Source organism: Neolamprologus brichardi, chromosome 1 (genome assembly GCF_056152115.1).
Source record: "Neolamprologus brichardi isolate AB-2024 chromosome 1, ASM5615211v1, whole genome shotgun sequence".
In the NCBI taxonomy this organism is placed as follows: Eukaryota; Metazoa; Chordata; class Actinopteri; order Cichliformes; family Cichlidae; genus Neolamprologus; species Neolamprologus brichardi.
The window spans coordinates 18,201,115-18,219,291 of record NC_142104.1 but is presented as its reverse complement, the minus strand read 5'-3'; the positions used below and the strand labels follow the sequence as shown (position 1 = coordinate 18,219,291).

The following is an 18,177-nucleotide window of genomic DNA, read 5'->3' as shown; positions in this document are numbered from 1 at the left end:
TAAATAAAAATATTAGAAGCTAAAATGGAAAAAGCAATGCATCTCCTAAAGCTAACCTCAGCTGAAAACAACTGAAAACGAAAACTCTAAACTGATAGCAAAGGTATTCTTACATCAAATATTAACGTGGAATCTATTGTGCTTTTCTTCTGACAATTTATTAGACACATTGTTAATACTGTGATAAACATTCACCTGCCTTCAGAAGTGCGTCAGTTATTCATGGCGTGTATCCTGGAAACAATCCTCCATCCTGAAACCGGTTTGAGTTTCCCGGGCCTGACGTCACTGCCAACGCTCACTCATTGGCCCAGTTTAGGAAGACCAAGCGTTCCCAGGACAACGAAACGCCAAACAACTGACCGAAGTAACCCGCGGCAGCTACTGACCCGCTCAGAAACACCGAGGATTAACATTCGCTTCAGTCCATTCGAAGTTTTCTGGGTTAAAGAAAGTTAAAGGCTTGAGTTGAGAAAGCGGGAATCCAGGAGAATAACCTCAAACATGGTAAATCCTAGAAGCGAATTTAACGTTAGCTTGGCTGCTAGTTGACGACCTCAAAGTTAACATAACGCCGGTTTCTGGTCACGTGTTTTCTCCTCCCGTGTCATTGTTGTGGGCACAGAGTGGTAACAGGATGTACAGCCACCAGCAGAGGTTAATGGCTCAGCGGCGGGTCCAGGAGCAGCACCGGGAGCAGGAGGCCCAGCGGGTGGACAGAGAGCGGCAGGTCCAGGCCAGCCTGAGGGAGGAGGAGGGCTTCGAGAGGAGGAGGTATCTGCGACAGGTGCAGCAGGAGCTCAAGGAGAAGCAGATAGAGAGCGCCCTGCTCAAGGTTTGTGTGTCTGTTTCGGGGGTGACGTTTGACATTTAAGCACGCTCTATTCGGTTTTATTTTTCTGAATATATTGGTTTTCACTTTTACAGGTGAGAGATGGATTCATTCTGAAATCTGGTGAAATAAAAAGAAATGCACAAACCTTTTTAATCAGAAAAATCCTTTCAGCGTAATAGCAAATACTTCAAATGAAAAACTAAATAAAATTCTTCTGGGATTAATTAAAATGCATGTAAAGTATCCAAATGAAACTAAATAAAGCAGTAGTTGTTTTTCCTTGCAGCATAAATAAAGTAATGGAATACATCTAGTATAAAGGCATAGAATAAGAGATTTTGGGACCATCTCCATTTACATGTATAATCTTCTTCTTTCACTGTTCCCAGCACCGCAGTGGATCAACTCCTTCTAACTCACCATAGCACCAACCCTCCCCCCTTAATTATAGCCATGAATTCCCCCTAAGATCTTCCTCTTTTCCTCCTTCTTAGCAGCTCCATCTTCAACATCCTTTGTCCAGTATATCCAATATCCCTCCGCTGCACCTGTCCAGACCATCTTAGCCTCACCTATTGAAATTTGTCTCCAATTTCAGATCTAATATATTTTCCATTTCTGATTTTACATCAGACCAGTATCTTTGCAGCTAAACTCTTTACAGTCCAAAATAAGACATGCTTTTTAAAGTATTGACCAAGTCTTGATTGGATTAAGATGTGAGGAGTTTACTGTCCATGATCCAATATATATATAAAAAAAAATTATATATATATATATAAATTATATTATATTTACCCCTAGAAAGAAATACAGAACAAAAGATCACAGAGAGACAGCAGCACATGTTTGTGGCCAGGAGTTCTTTTGTTTCATAATCAATAACTGACTACAGATTTTAGATCCAAACTTTAAAAAATATCCCTCTGACACTTTTCTCTTATCTGAGCTTTAAATGTGATAAATAAATCTGATTCGCAGGCAGAGGAGGATCGAGTTAACCGGGAAAAGCAGCTTGAACAGGAAGAGAAAATGGCCAGGGAGCTGGCCCGCATCAACCACGAGAAGCAGAAAGAGGAGAAAATGAGGCAGTATATCAAAGAGAACAGGTACACTCACACACTGACCTCGTTACCCTGACTTACTGGAGGCTCTGGGTCAGTAAACAAACACTTACATTCGACATTTGTCACTTTCTGCCAGTTAAATATTTTCTTTGTGTATTTTTCAGCATGGAGCTTCGAGAGCTGGAGTTGAAGCTGAAGTCTGCGTACCTGAACAAGGACAGAGCCGCACAGATTGCTGAGCAGGAGGCCATGAGGTTTGAGACAATGGTGAGTCCTGAAGGCAGACTTTCTTTGAATATAACAAATACTCTTGAAGTGTGGAAATCTTAACAGAAAACACCCAAAACTCTCCCCACCCAAAACTACTACTTTTGGGTAAGTACAAAGAATATAAAGGCTGCTCTGAAGTCTGTAGGTTGTATAAATATGATGTGTCTTTTAGCGTGAAGAGGCAGACTACGGTCGCAAGATGAGGAGTGAGCAGGAGCGGGCAGCTGTTGAGCAGCAGAAGCTGCAGCAGAAGCGCCAGGAGGAGATGGTGCAGTATCAGAAAGAGCTGGAGCAGCAGCTCATGGAGAGGGAGCGCAGGAGACAGGAGGCGTATGAGGAGTTCCTCAAAGAGAAGCTCATGGTAGACGAGATCGTCAGGAAGATTTACGAGGAGGATCAGATGTGAGTCGCTACTAATTCATAATCTCTTCATGATTAGTTAAAAAAAATACCTGCAAAAAACAATAGCAAGTGTCTCAGACAACAGCTTCCTTCTAAACGGGATGCAGAGGTAGCACAGGATGAGTGACTTTTTGAAATGTTTTCCTGAAAGGGAGCGGCAGCTGAAACTGGAGAAAGTCCGAGCCACTCAGCAGCATATCGAAGAGTTCAAGAGACAGCAGGCCGAGTGGAGGTACATGGAGCGAGAAAGGATGGAGGCCGAGAACCGGCGCATCATGGAGTTTGCCATGCAGCAGCAGCACATGGAGAAGGACAGGATAGCCAAGCTCAAAGAGAGAGAAGAGGCGAAGGAGCATCTTCATAAATTGGTGAAGACTCTCGGCTTCTTAACTCTTTGGTGACGACGCCGGAGTGCATCTGTAACTAACGTCTCTGTCCTCTGCAGCTCTGTGTGAAGATTGAGGAGGAGCAGCAGCAGCGTGAAGAGATGGAGCGCTTTCGTCAGGAGCTTTATTTGGAAGAGCAAGAAGAGGCTAACAGGCAGAGAGAAATCGTAAGGAGCTTTACTCTGTCCAGCTTCCTTCCACAGGAAAAAGAGTGTGTTATGTTGCGATTTTGAATTGACTGTATGGTGTGAATGCTTGTCTAATTCTCTGTGTGACAGACTGGTGACACTCGCTCTTACTCTCTTGTGTAACAGGAAGAGATGGAGAAGAAAATCAGACAGAGGCTGATGATGCAGCAGACCTTCCAGGAGCAGCTGGCTTTCAAAGAGATGCGGAGGCAGGCTGAGAAAGAGGAAGAGGAGGCCTTCAGGAAGATGATGATGGCCAAGTTCGCAGAGGACGACCGTATAGAGCAGATGAACGCCCAGAAACGACGCATGAAGCAGCTTGAACACAAACGTGAGGTGGAGAAACTAATAGAGGACAGAAGACGACAGCAGGAGGCCGACATGGTACAAATTACTTTTTGATAATTTTTTATCTTAATGTATGCTTTTAATGATGTGCTTTGTGATATTTTGATAACTCTCTTAACTCTTCCAGGAGCTGGAGGCTAAAGAAAGAGCGATTGAGGAGCAGAAAGAGGCGTTGCGGAGACAGATCGTTGAAGAAGAGAGGCAGAGGCTTCTGAAGCGTCACGCAACACAACTCCTTGGATACTTGCCTAAGGTGTGAGGCGATACACGAGTCACAAATAATTTTACGCAGCTTCAGATCAAACACGTGTATGACCGCTTGTGTTTTTGTTTCCAGGGCTTGCTGCGGGAGGATGACCTGGAACACTTAGACGAAGACTTCAGAAAACACTTTAAAACACGTCAGGCTGATGCGTTCTCTGATGATGGCTGGGAGGCAAACGATTAGATGCTTCTCCTCCAATCTGCCACTAGAGGGCAGTATAGAGTTACAGAAGTATAGATACAAGGGACCGATTCAGGGACATATTTTTATTAAGAGGTGCTGACAGGCACTGAGTTAACATCATTCCAAATAGACGTGGCAACTCAGTCTGCCAATGTTTAACTGAAGAGACAAATCAAATCTATTTATCAGTTTTCTGACAATGTTCTGAGAGACAACTGGGGCCTACAACACAAAGAAGTATCCTAAAATAACAGTGAGGCACTGTTAAGCTTTTTAGCTTTTAAAAAATAGAAGTGGAGACATTCAGTGGTTATTACTTCCCCCAGTCTAGAGCCTTCATGAATTCTTCTTCTGTGAAGCTCAGCAGCTTAGCAGCTTCAAAATGCATCTGCACACACAAAAAAAACCCTTAAGATTAAAAACTAAGCACAGTATCCACTAACAGAGTAACATGATGACTCGTACCTTTTGCCTTTTGAGAATGTCGATTAGCTTCAGTTGTTTCTTGAAGGCCATGATGAGTTCGGCTTTCTGCTTTTTTAGCATTTTGTTTTCAGCCAGCAGATTTTCTTTACTCTGATGTTCCTCAGTTATTTTGTCCTTATTTATAAAAGAAGGCAAAAAGCAGAAATTAGTGCAGGCTCAGCAGGACCTCACCTTGTTTGTGCAAGCTGAAGTTGTCAGAGCAGATATTTTAGTGTGCAGCTTAAAATTCAGTTCTATGTACATGTGAAAGATCTTCAAAATAAGATGTTGGTGTGAGGGACATAATAGCATTACCTTAACTCATATTTTTTCTCTGCATCTTTAACTACACCTATGAATGTCATGTCTATAAAAGTTTTTCTGCTATGCCTCTTTAATTAGAATTGCTGATATACAAATAAATATAAGACACTTTGTGGCTGTTGTGTCTCTATAACAAGATTTAATGATTACATATTGGAATTTTGTTTTTGTTATTGGTTTTAAACCTCTGTATTTTAAACAAATGTTTTATTTTGATGGTAGTGTTTATACCTGCAATGGAAGTCTGCTTTTTAATAGGACTGGACTGGAAAAAAAAAATCGGTCCTGGCATTTTTGATCCAGGCGGCCCAACATGACCACTCAAAAAAACAAAAATCATTATATATCCTGCATACACATTATATATATATTCCATTTTATTTGATTATAGATATTGAAGCAGATAATATAACACTATAAAACAATAATTAGACCCAAAACTAAAATCATAAACACTGTGATCTCAATCACTGTCAGAGAGACGTTAGGGGCTTCTCTCTTTTCCTGTTTGTCTCTTAACCTGAACAAACAGCCCTTTTTATACCTACTGCTTCATTGAAATGGTCATCCAGATAGAAATGTACAGACACGCAAGTCATATAAGACCAACTCAGTGTAGTTGGTGACTTGCAGAGTACACATCACCAGTTTGCAGCATGCAAATGGCATGCAAAATTAAGAAGAGTTATAAAAAGCAAAGCTCTGGATAATTTCTTTGAGGACATAAAACAGCACAGCAATATGGATGACCCTCTTTCTGAGGAGGAGGATAATATAGATTATCAACCTGAGGACAAAGACAGATCTGATGAGGTCACAGGTGCGAACCTGCTCATTTTTTGATTTGTTCATGCCATTGTCACTAAAAAAAAGTCATCATGGCTATCACAGCCCTTGAAGGAAAAAAAGTCCACGGTGACATTTGGAATGACAGTGATGAGGAATACCTGAATGCTTATAATGGTGCCCTTCTTGCTGCAGTGTACAGATGAAGCAGCGAGACCAAGCATCGACAGGCAGAACTATTTTTCAGGCAACAATGTTGCTTCAGACCTTTTTAGTCCTTAGATTTTACAGCAGACATACTAGAGCAACATCTGATATACTTGCTCCCATCAAGGATGTATAGGAGAGATGGGTGCAGCTCCTTCCACTGAGGTTCAACCCAGGGCCACAGGTGACAGCTAAAGAATGTTTTGTTCCTTTCCATATAAAAGTGTTACTATAGGTAATAATACTTCTCAGTAATAGTAGGTAACATAACCTTTTTTTCTAAATTCTCTTGAGGTTCAATTTACAATTTTCTTTTAGATGCTAGGTATGCTGAGGAGAGAAAGGACCTGAAAGGCCATGCCAAAAAAATTAAAACCAATATTTTCAGACATAAGGTAGCCTAACAAGGTAACTGATAGGCAACAAACAAACTGGATGATTAAACACCGTTCTGAGGCTATTTTCTTTGGCTGATTTAGTTTGGTCAAACTGACCTGTTAACTTTAGAGATAGTTACAGAAGCTATCACAAGATGAAGGTTAAAGTAGTGTTATTTAGTACAGACACTGGAAAATCACCACTGTCACTCCATAGACCTGTACACAAAGCAAATTGGTAAGAGAGTTGTTTTATATTGAATTGAATTCATACAAATCCTCCCTTTATTATGCAGACTCAGAGCAGAGCCTCAGATGAGATGAAGAGGTAAAAAATGTCAGCAGCCTCCACCTGTAAAACTATTGCTGTCTTGGGCGGTTGTCTCATTGTTCCCTTTCTTGTGCATCTGCTGTTAATTTTATTAACACCAAAGCAGCTGAAACTGATTAACAACCCCCTCTGCTACTTAACTGACCATATCAATATCCCACAAGTTTAACTGACTTGATGCTGTACTCTGAAGTATTCCTTTAATTTCTTTGACTAGTGTATATTTCTGATATAAAGACAAACATAGCAAACACAGACATGTTTATACAGGAATCTTTGTTTTAATGCTGTTACCTTTTTCTCCTGTTTCATTTTGTTCAATTGAGTCTTCAGCCTCTCCACCTCCTCTAGAGCTCGGTTCAGGCGGACCTCCACCGTGCTGTGGACAGCTGCTGCTTGTTTGTGGGATCTATTCAGATTTTCTATCTCCTACACAGAGCACAAAAACAGGTGACACACAACAGCAGCTCAGATGAATTACGCTGTCCAGTTTTACTGCTTGTTTTAAAGAAATTGTTGCAGTAGTAATTTGCTCAGAGCTGTTGGCGACACACACCTTGCTCAAACCAGACACTTCCAGTTGAAGTCCATCACATTTTTTGTTGGACTCTGCGGCTAAAGCTCGGTGCTTCTCGATTTGTGTCTGCTGAATGCTCACGGTCTTCTGCAGCCGGGCTCGATCCTCCTCCAGCTCCTTAATCTTTGCGCTAAGCTTTGTGTTTTCATCGTCCTGCAGAGACATAAGTTCAGACACTTCAGTCTGAGCAGTAGAAAAAACAATCCAGATACAATAATACATCCATGCTGTGTTAAACGATCTAAGGATCAGGACAAATAACCCTATGTATTTTACCAAAGTAACTTTTTTTTCTCTAATGTAAGGCATCAGCAGCAACATTTATGTTTATAGTTATATATAAATATATATATATATAAATATTTACATTACCTTCTTGTAATATTCACATGAGATCTGGTCCAGTTCCTCTTGCATAATCCGGAGTTTTGCCTTCAGGACTCGTATTTGAGCTTCTGAAACTCCTTAAGAGACAACAATCAGATTTATATGCTTGTGAAAAAATCTATATAAGCATATGAAACTTATCACATGAATTAATTAATCTCAAAGCTCCAGTTTGGCCTTCATTTGGGGTTCTCAAGGGGCAAAAATCATCTGACAGAAAAAAGCCTATTCGTGGAAAACTATACATGTTATTTAGTCATTGATCCCACTGAATAAAAATGTGGTTTATTATTTTTAAGTGAAATAAGCATTACCTGATCCTACATTGTCTCCAAAGTTAGGTATTTCATCCACAGCATTTTCATGAACTACAGCATTGTTCATTTTCTCCTCCATGCTGTGAATTGTCTTTGCCAAGAATGAATTAGCAGAATCTTCTACAGTTTCAAGATCATCCTCTGAGCTCCTGAAACAATCGAGCACAATTTCGTGAAAATGTAAACTGTGATTCCTCCTGGAGAATAAATCTTACAGAAGATTTATGAGCAGAAAGGCTTTAAATGGATTTAGAAATTATATACAAATAAAACTCACCCAGTTTTAAAGTGGGGATCTTTCACTTGTTTTCCACTCAGCATATTTTGTGATCTTGATGCAACAATTCTTTTGGTCGCCTCCTAAAAGAATTACACAAAAATACTGAAGTGACCTTAAAGAACTTACCCTTGTTACCCCAACAGGACACTTCTAAGGTGACTCTGAGAGGTCAAAAACACTGCAACTTAAGAAAACACCAGCAAATAGAAAAATGTGCCACAAAAGCTAAAAAAGCAAATTCACAAAAGAAGTGTTTCTGAAGAGACGATAAAGTAATGGAACAGCTGCAGAAGTGCTGGAAACCAAAACATCTGGAGGATTGCACTGAGAGATACTTCAAAGAAATGGAGGATTATGTTTTGTGTCGTGGGGTTTAAACAAGATTCATATAATGCTGTCCATCGATGTTTGCTGTTAGCTTTTTACTGTTATCTTATCACTTCTGCTGCTGTTCTTTACTTGTTCATCCATGAAGTTACTGTGTGACCTTTCAGGGCCACCGTACACTTCGCTCACAGATTGCTTACTTGTTGTTTCCAAGGTATAAAAAAAAAGAAAAGAGAGAAAAAAAGGGGAATGGGAGGCAGAGCTTTTAGTTATCAGGCCCCTCTCTTGTGGAACCAGCTCCCAGTTTGAGTCCAGCTGACAGTCCCTCTACTTTTGAGATTAGCCTTAAAACTTTACTTTTGAATAAAGCTAATTCGGCTGGCTCACGTGACCCTGAAGCCTCCCTATGCTAAGCTGTTAAGAGCTTTGGTTGAGGGGCGTTTTCTAAGATGCCCGAGCAGTTTTCTTCACTCCCCACTGGCTGCTCCTCTGTGAGGTCTATTCCTGTTAAAAGGGAGTTTTTCCTTACCATAGTAGGTGGTAAAAGGTACCACACTGGTCATATGAGATCATCTGATTGATGGGGTTTCTCTTTAATAGTACTGGGCCTTTTTTCTTCTTTAAATACCAATATAAAACACCTTGTTTTCAACTTCTGCTAAGGGAAATAAAACTGAACAGAGCTGAAAACGTCCACAACAATAATACAAACTGCTGAGCAAAATGCATGAGATACAGACCTTGACACCAGGCTGCTGCACAGCACATGTGTGAGTCTTCGTTATCCTGCAAGTGAAAAGTTAAACAGAGAGATGCAAATGTACATGAATATAAAAAAAATAACTTTCTTTTCAAGGTGGTTTTGCTAAAATGATATATCCGAATGATCGGAGATAAGGAAATCAAACCTTTTACCTGGACGTCTCTTCTTCTTCAGTGTCTGTGAGCAGGACATTGGATAAAGGCTTTGAAAGAACTTCACTTTGTTCTCTCTAAAATAAACACAGAGTTTTGACTTTAAAGTAAGCATGCTCCCTTCTTAACTTCTTTCATCTGACTTTTTTTGTGCTACTGCACTCACAAATTTTTTTCTTCCAATTATTGAATGCAAACCTGTTAATAACTTACCATAAGTTGCTCAGCCTGTCTAACTAAATCTGCTGTTTTGGCTTCCAGCTCTGCATTAAGGAGTCTGTTGGAAATAAAATAATGAATAAGCAGATTTATATAAACAACTTTCAACAAGTTGAAATTTAGTGCTGCAGGATTGTTGGTGATACAAGTGGGTCACTCTATCTGGAGTTACTTTTTATTATTATAGGTAACCAGTACTGGTCAGTGCCCTAAAGAACTACTGATTAAACAAGTGCAAGAAATAGTCCACATATAACTTATTCTGACATAAATGAGCAACTTAGACTAAAATGCAATGTTAAAATTATCAGAAGGGTTAGTGCAATTACTATATACAAAAATAAAGCAAGCAGGTGTGAGAACAACTCCTACTTATACTCTTCTTCTTTGGCTAAAAGTTCATCTGTGTGCTTCTTTGCCTGACCAGAAGCAGATTTTGACTGTGCCCTTATTTCAACTCTTTTGGACCTTTCAGCCTTACTGGTAGAGGATGGACGTTTCTTGACCTAAACATCAACAAAAAATGACATAACAGGAGAGTTATCAACAGCTATGAAAAAAAGGTTTTCCTTTGACTTATTATTTTAACATAACTCAAATTTCAAGCTATTTTCTTAGTTTTGAGTTATTTTCTCAGAAGTTTCAGTTAGTGAGTTGAAATAATGTTTTGTTTTTTCAGTGGCACAAACAAGCATCCAAGATTTCACATTCCACCTGATACCACAATACCAGCATTTATTTGTTAGATTTATACTCGTTAAGCTCTTTTATTCTTTTATCTATTTAACTATTTTCCACCTTTTGTACGTGTTTTTGCTAGTTTACCTGCTTTGTTCTGTACTTAGCTGTTCTAATTCCTTTTTATAAGTGCTGCATTATTTTATATTATCACTATCAGCGGTTATCCAGTTCACTAGAACATGGCTATGCCATATTATAAGGCTCTTTTTTGTAACTTTGATGTGCAACAGTAAGAATGAGACTGTGATGTTATGTTTTGGTGTTTTTTGTTTTGTTTTTTTGTGTGTATTTTTTGTGCGTGTGGATTTTATTTTATTTTATTTTTTTTGCTTTGTCAGTGCTCCTGTTGGCGGAAGCAGAAACGGTTGCCATAGTTACTTCAGTTAGTAAAACATTTTGGTTAGGCACAACTACGAAGCTCAGCTTAATGGTCTGAGAGACATTAACATGAAAAAGTAATGTTACAAACCTGCGAAATGAAGGGCTGGCCCTTTTTATCAGCACTTCTTGCCGCCATCGTGTCGCAGACCAAAACGACGCGTTAATGGTTGCATAGCAACAGCTGGTACACCGCGGGCACAGTACGGCAACCCATGAAAGACAATTACCGAGATTTTTAAACGATTAAAGCAAGTCATTGTTTAGCGACGTTGTGCTAAAATACTAAAAATAATGTTTAAAAAAGGGTACTCGGATAGTTGCTGAGTTATTTGTTATATAAAAAACATTTACTCACACTTAATATTCATTTTAATACAAATAAAGGAAACCTAGTCATATGTTAACATTTTATTTCACGCAGACTCAATGTGATTACATCAGAGAGTTGAATGGCAGAATACGGTCCGCGTCTTTGTAATAACTAAGTACGTACAAGCAATATTTTGGCCCAGATGCTTCCCTTGAAGACAGAACTGATAGGTTAGATAGCCACCAACCACACCTAACTCAAAAGTCATTCTGCACAGCTTCAGTCGAAATCGGATGTAGAAGATGGAGTTATGGCTCTGCAAGGACATCCGATTTCTAAGTTTGCAATGATTGGGCTGATGTATTTCACTGCATTGATTTAAGAATCAATAGTTCAATAGTAAAAACAATTACAGTGTAAATGTAACAGCATTGTTTATACTTGTAACTTCAAAATAAAAAGCTTACATTTGCTATTAACAGTAATGTATTACCCTGTAATTAATAATATTTTTATACATTTTACGCATTAACCCTCTGGTCTCTATCCTGGCCATTTGTGGCCACTTCTTTCTCTCTTTTTTGTTGACCATTTTTGTTATGCCAATGTAATGAAAGGGTCTAGATTTTTTTCAGCTTTAATAATTTGCAGCTTCTTAAATTCATCAAAAATATATACACTAAACATTGTTCCTCTTGCCTCGATCATGGAAACTTTTCACCACCCGAAACCCATTATTAGGACATTTTAAAATTCCTTGTTATTGACAGTGCTAAATCATGCAATTTCATCATTTACCCATTTTTGGCCAAACAACCAATTTCATGTAATATTCTTAGTTTCAAATAGGGGCTTTTGATGTCTTACTACACCGCAGTGGACCAATAGAATGACACAGGTTTGATCTTAAGGATCTAATAGTTTGTGTTTGTACATGACATTACAATGCAAATATGTATTTGCAAGATACACTGGAATATATTATGATGCATCAAATATTACACAGGCTGCAGTGAATTTCTGTTGATCCAGGTTATTGAGCTTTGAGTTTCCCAGTCAAACTTAGCTTTTGAAGCACATGCTAAAAACACGTTTACTCTTGTACATTTCATAACAAGATACCATAGCCAAAATATTAACTCTCAAAAAAAAAAAATAATCAAAGCTGCAGCTGTAGCACATACAGCAACAAACACTGCTAGTAAATGTGTCCTTTATGCAGGTGCAGAAAGTGCTACTGCTGTAAGTAAGCCTAACAGCTTCCAGATCACTTATTTTTCTAGAAAGATGGCAAGAAGGGCATTGCTGCTCATTTCTACAATCTCCCAGATGTCTTGGAATACAATGCCTTTGTCCCATGAAAACCACTTCACGGTCCTCTAAAACCTACAAATGAAGAGTAATCCTGGAAGAAATGGGGCGTACACTAGTGACCTCAACAATTGCAAGACAGCCTTGTCCCTGATGCTCAACTGAAAAAACATATAAAGTTTCATCAATTATATGGTGAAAAAAATTAGACCTTTATCCCCTTTTTTCCAAAAGGTTACTGGTAATATATAATCTCCCTGGTATTTAAAGGATAAAAAATGAATTTAGATAAACGTCTGGTTTTGGTGACAAGGTGCTAATTTAAAGACTCAAGTTGGTCAAAGTAGAAAAATGTTTTAATATATATAAATTTTATAGCATTTTGTGAACGTAAACAAAAGGTGGCCATTTTTGGCAACAAACAAGCTGAGAGGGAGTTTTGTCTATTTTGCTCTCCTTGCACAAAAATAACAATGCATAATAATCAATGTGATGTTAATGACAGCTGGGATAGGCTCCAGTGCCCCTGTTATGCAGAAACTGACACTTTTTGCCACAAAAAAGCTGAAGGGATAGTGATTTTTTTTAAAAACAGCATTGAAAAACACTATTTCTCAGCAGCATCAATAGTAACAAAAACCCAATTTAATTTTCACTCTCAAAGTCGATTGTTCTTATCTATTTTAAGTAGATTCTATATTTTTAAAACCTTTTATTCCAAAATATTGCAATACAGGATACGTTTTATTCAAACAAGAACTTTATTGAACAAACAATGAGTATAAAACATACAAGCAGATGAAGTATACAAGAGAATAGAACATAAATACAAATAAACAGGGGTAAAAAATAAAATAGTTATATAAACACTAGGGGTGCAACATACACAAAATTCATGGTTCGGTTCAATACTTTGATGTCATGGTTTTGATACAAAAAAATGTTCATGCCTTTTTAATTTGTCACTTATTAAAATTATAAATATATATTTTAACTCAAAAGAACAGTTTTTAAATTTAATGTTGCTGAAACAACAAAATAATAATGAAATAAAATCTATCTGATCAAGAAATCACTCATCTTTGGAAAAGAGAGTTTATTACAGAGAAATGTCTCTTTCCAAAAAAAATAGCTATACTATACGCATCTTCTGGGCTATATTCTCAGCAGCATATTAAACATATCAGGTCCCCATAAGGAGAATCATGTGCTAACGGCTGTCTAAATGACTTGGGTAAAGTTTGGAGCATGCGTGCTTGTTGTTTTTGTCTGCTTCCACTTGTCTTTGCACTAGGATGATGTCCGGGTAAATGTGCAGTCATATTCATTGTGTTCTGTCAGCGTTAATTTCGTTAAAATGACATTAACGCCATAATGCCGCAAATCTCCGTTGTCAAGTTACCGCGGATCGCCCCGTGCGTGGGGCTGGACAGTGTCAACAAGTTGACAAGCTAACTGCGCTAACGCACTAGTTCCCACCAATTGAGCATTGCGTGGCACATCCGACATACTGTTTTACTTTTGTCCATGACGCGCTTACCATCAGGGTCATACTTCACATGAAAACCAAGATAGTTCCAAACGCCAGATCTGAATGAGGGTGGGGGGGTTCGACTGCCTCTCTCCCCCTCCTGTTGCCACTTCAATCATGAAATTGATCAATGATCGGCTGATCGGCTTTTCTGTCGCGACTCCCGTCTCTCTTGTTTGTTTATCGCCCACTTTGCACCAGAAAGAGGAAACCAGCGGATAAACAACAGCAGCACGTTTAAGCTTGATAAGCTGGTGTTAGAATGTACCAGCTGACGGCTGGTAACTGTCCAGGGGCGGGTCTAGCAATGTTTTTCCAGGGGGGCAGGTAGGGCATTGACAGGGAAAGGGGGGGGCACAAAGACATACTTTTCTTTCTAATTGCACAACAATGGGCCTCAGGATCTCATCACGGTACCTCTGTGCATTCAAAATGCCATCAATAAAATGCACTTGTGTTCGTTGTCCATAACCCCACCGCCACCATGGGCCACTCGATCCACAACGTTGACATCAGCAAACCGCTCACCCACATGACGCCACACACGCTGTCTGCCATCTGCCCTAAACGGTGAAAACTGGGACTGTGAACAGAACGCCTCTTCAATGTGCCAAACGCCATCGAATGTGAGCGTTTGCCCACTCAAGTCAGTTACAACAACGAACTGCAGTCAGGTCCAGACCCCAATGAGGGCGACGAGCATGCAGATGAGCTTCCCTGAGACAGTTTCTGACACTTTGTGCTGAAATTCTTTGGTTATGCCAACCGATTATTGCTGCAGCTGTCCGGGTGGCTGGTCTCAGGCGATCCTGGAGGTGAACATGCTGGATGTGAAGATCCTGGGCTGGTGTGGTTACATGTGGTCTGCAGTCGTGAGGCCGGTTGGATGTACTGCCAAATTCTCTGAAACACCTTTGGAGACGGCTTATGGTAGAGAAATGAACATTCATTTCACAGGCAACAGCTCCGGTAGACATTCCTGCAGTCAGCATGCCAATTGCACGCTCCCTCAAAGGTTGCGACATCTGTGGCATTGTGCTGTTTGATGAAACTGCACATTTCAAGGTGGCCTGTTATTGTGGGCAGTCTAAGGCTACGTTCACACTGCAGGCGAAAGCGCATCAAATCCGATTTTTTTTTTTTTTTTTTTGACCCTATGCGACCCATATCCGATCATGGTTTGACAGTGTGAACGGCACAAATCCGATCTGGGTCACTTTCGTATGTGGTCCTGAATCCGATACATATCCGATGTTTTAAAAAGCAACTGCTGTTTGAACGGTCATGTCGCATTAAACCCGTCTTTTACGTCACTGACACAAGACAGACGCCAATTATCAGTGCCGGAGAAACGCCCGAGAAGACATCGCGAATGCTTCCTGGCCATCCCGTGTAGATGTTAGTGAAACTGTTGGGAAGACAACGTTGGAGAAACGTGAACATTTTATTTGTACTGTATAATCTGCAGATTGTGACAGAAATCTGCAACTATCCTTTGAAGCACCGCTCCTCTAAAACAGCAATAAGGATAATTATTAGGTTATCTACATTATTATGTAAATAACAAAATAACTTAAAGCAAAAATTGGGAAACGTAAAGTCCGAAGTCTTTATATTAAGGGCCATCAGTCAAACGATATTGTTTGCTCTGGGTGTGCAGAGCGCGTTGTGTGGGACATCTTCTTTTGCACATGCGGGCCGCTTTGAGCGTTCACACTATTGCTGTCGCATTTTATTTGTAGTGTGAACAAGCATACAAAAAAATCGGATTTGATCAAAAAAATCGGAATTGAGCATTAAGACCTGCAGTGTGAATGTAGCCTAAGGCACACCTGTACAATATTCATGCTGTCTAATCAGCCCCTTGATATGCCACACCTGTGAGGTGGGATGGATTATCTCACCAAAGGAGAAGTGCTCACTAACACAGATGTAGACAGATTTGAGAACAATATTTGAGAGTCATGGGTCTTTTGTGTATGTAGAAAATTTTTCAGATGTTTGAGTTCATCTCATGAAAAATGGGACCAAAAACAAAAGTGTTGCGTTTATATTTTTGTTCAGTGTAGTTAGGTTGCTTAATATTTCCACTAAGTACTCTTTAAAATACCAGAATAGGGAGAATGGTGTAGGTTTAAGTTTATTAGACTGATCAGTATTGCTGAACTATGAAATATTTTGGGTGCAGTGTATTTTTTGCATATAGGTATAACAGAATAGCTTTAGTTTTGTTTTTTTATAAACTTGAGTATGAACTTATACAAAATGCAGCAAGATATTTAAAAAAATGTTTTATTGATTATAAAATATGCTATATCGGATTTATATCGGTATCGGCAGATATCCAAATTTATGATATCGGTATCAGTGTCGGACATAAAAAAGTGATATCGTGCCATCTCTTTTCATTATAATAATAACATAGAAATGTAAATCACATACTTATTTTAGATCAGGGATACAGTGTGGGGATGACAAATTAACCTGGCAAGCTTTTTGCTGCAGCAGCTCTCTACAGTTAAACCTTTTATCACCTTTTGTGACTCAGAGATTTATATGAGTTTGTGAGCACTCGCCTTGATTATTGTAATGCACTTTATGTCGGTATTAATCAGGTCTTAATATCACACTTACAAATGGTCCAGAATGCTGCTCTTCGTCTGCTGACAAGGACAAGCAAACATGAGCACATTACCCCTGTTTGTGCTTCTTCACATTGGTTGTCTGTCCATTTTAAATTTTATTGTTTGCTTTTAAAGTTTTAAGTGGCTTGGCTCCCACTGACTTGGCATACTTTGTACAAATACACAAAGGTCTCTCAGATGAGCTGAACAGTCACTCCTTGCTGTCCCCACATCAAAACTGGAACATGGAAATGAGTTGTCACAACTTCAGGTTTTTAACACCTTTCAACACCTTTTCTCCAGGGCACTTTAGGAGAAGTACCAGAGTTAGCTTCAAGTCAGTTTTAGCCAGCTGTTTTGTTCACTTTTTAGTCTTTCTTATTTATTGTCCATTTTATTTCTAGTTTTCCATGTTTTACTTTTATATTAAACAAAAAGGAATATTAAATATGGCTTTGTATTTTATCTGTCTTTTAACTGAAAAGTAACTGTTTTTGTTACCTTTCTGTATATCAAGGTTCAAAGTCATTTACCCCTCCTAGAGCAAAATAAAATCTGTAGAGGATTTGTTGTAATTCTTGTTTTTAATAATACTACCCTATTACAACCGCTACTGTTAATAAAGACAATCATGCTATAATAATGATGAAACTAGCACACATATAAAGCAGGAGTGTGTTTATATAAATGCAGTCTGGCACGGTCAGTGATGTCTTCTGCTTACATTTTGTTTTTAATGCTGAGCCTCTCAATGCGCATGCGCCTGCCAGACAGCTACTACTCACCATGCACATGTAGAGCAATCATAACGTGCGGGGCAGGCGGAGCACACCGGAGGGACTAGCTAGTTGTTTTGCAGCTGTCAGGTTGCCTGTTTACTCTTGCCTTTATTTATATTCATGTGTTGGCCTGTGTTTGACAGCGGCTCGTAGTTCCGCTCCACAGGCGCCAGTACTGACCGGCAGTCCGGGCTCGAAGCGAGCGATGTCGGAGGAGCGCAGGGTGGCAGCCACAACAACAACAGGGCGCGCTGCTGTCCCCCTAGCATCGCAACGTCCTCCGGTCCATGTTTAACCCTGCCGGGCGACTACACCTGTCCTCGCCTCCCTACCGGTCCACTCCCGTCCCACAGTGACCTCCAGTGATGGCCGATGAGGACCCCCAGCAGCAGCAGCCGCCGCCGGAGAGCGGGGCGGGGAGCCTGCCCGGCCTACTCCCCGGGCTGCAGGGCGCTGAGGCCAGCGCTCTGCAGCTCAGGATCAAGAACTCCATCTGGTGAGGAGATGTTTACTTCACACACTGTTGTGCTGTGCATACGCACGATTTGATGCTTAAAGGGAAACTCATCACAACATTTTTAAACTGCTCTTATCATGCTTGGTCGCATCTTCACTGCTTAAATATAATAATAAGTAAATAATAACAACCGTTGAAGTCCAGCATGTTAAATGTGAGACACATGGACGAGCTGCAGCGTGTGCTTGTGATAAAACAGCCGGATAAACCTGGTAGAGTAGACACTGTGCAAATGGAAAAATTAAATGACTCAAATAAAGCTTAAGGAACTTGTTTTATGCTTGAGTAACTAATTACTCGACTCCTTGAATACAGGTATTTTTTCACATCCCATCACCGTGTTTACTCCAGTAAAAGTAGCTATATTTAACACAGAAATCACGAGGAAAATGCTCTGGAAATAGCAAAAGTAAAATTACTCTGTATGGCTGACATAATGGTCTCTGTCAGAGCAGCACATTGTATTCTAGTGATTATTGAGTTCTTATTACTCTTACATGTATGGCAACTTTATTATCATTTTTATT

General features: G+C 39.6%; 3 protein-coding genes across 3 annotated transcripts in view; 2 read left to right on the top strand and 1 right to left on the bottom strand.

The window, feature by feature from the left end:
* The first annotated feature begins 319 nt into the window (after nt 1-319).
* mns1 (meiosis-specific nuclear structural 1) lies at nt 320-4,848 on the top strand. The gene is made up of 10 exons (XM_006780081.3): nt 320-507; nt 626-835; nt 1,817-1,944; nt 2,067-2,169; nt 2,345-2,574; nt 2,726-2,942; nt 3,020-3,127; nt 3,275-3,532; nt 3,624-3,749; nt 3,834-4,848. The coding sequence occupies exons 1-10, from the start codon at nt 505-507 to the stop codon at nt 3,942-3,944; spliced, it is 1,494 nt and encodes a 497-aa protein (XP_006780144.2). The 5' UTR covers nt 320-504; the 3' UTR covers nt 3,945-4,848.
* On the bottom strand, nt 4,013-10,774 carry tex9 (testis expressed 9). Its single transcript, XM_006780080.3, has 12 exons — nt 10,667-10,774; nt 9,829-9,962; nt 9,451-9,514; nt 9,238-9,314; nt 9,063-9,108; nt 7,993-8,075; nt 7,713-7,864; nt 7,384-7,475; nt 6,991-7,164; nt 6,729-6,863; nt 4,410-4,544; nt 4,013-4,332 (listed from the first exon to the last, which is right to left on the bottom strand). The coding sequence occupies exons 1-12, from the start codon at nt 10,712-10,714 to the stop codon at nt 4,258-4,260; spliced, it is 1,215 nt and encodes a 404-aa protein (XP_006780143.1). The 5' UTR covers nt 10,715-10,774; the 3' UTR covers nt 4,013-4,257.
* Nucleotides 10,775-17,149: 6,375 nt separating this feature from the next.
* Nucleotides 17,150-18,177, top strand: part of LOC102786297 (DNA-binding protein RFX7) — a 28,927-nt gene continuing 27,899 nt past the window's right edge. Inside the window, exon 1 of the mRNA XM_087838499.1 lies at nt 17,150-17,629. Coding sequence (XP_087694625.1) covers nt 17,499-17,629 — 131 coding nt within the window. The 5' untranslated portion in view covers nt 17,150-17,498. The remainder of the gene's footprint in view (nt 17,630-18,177) is intronic.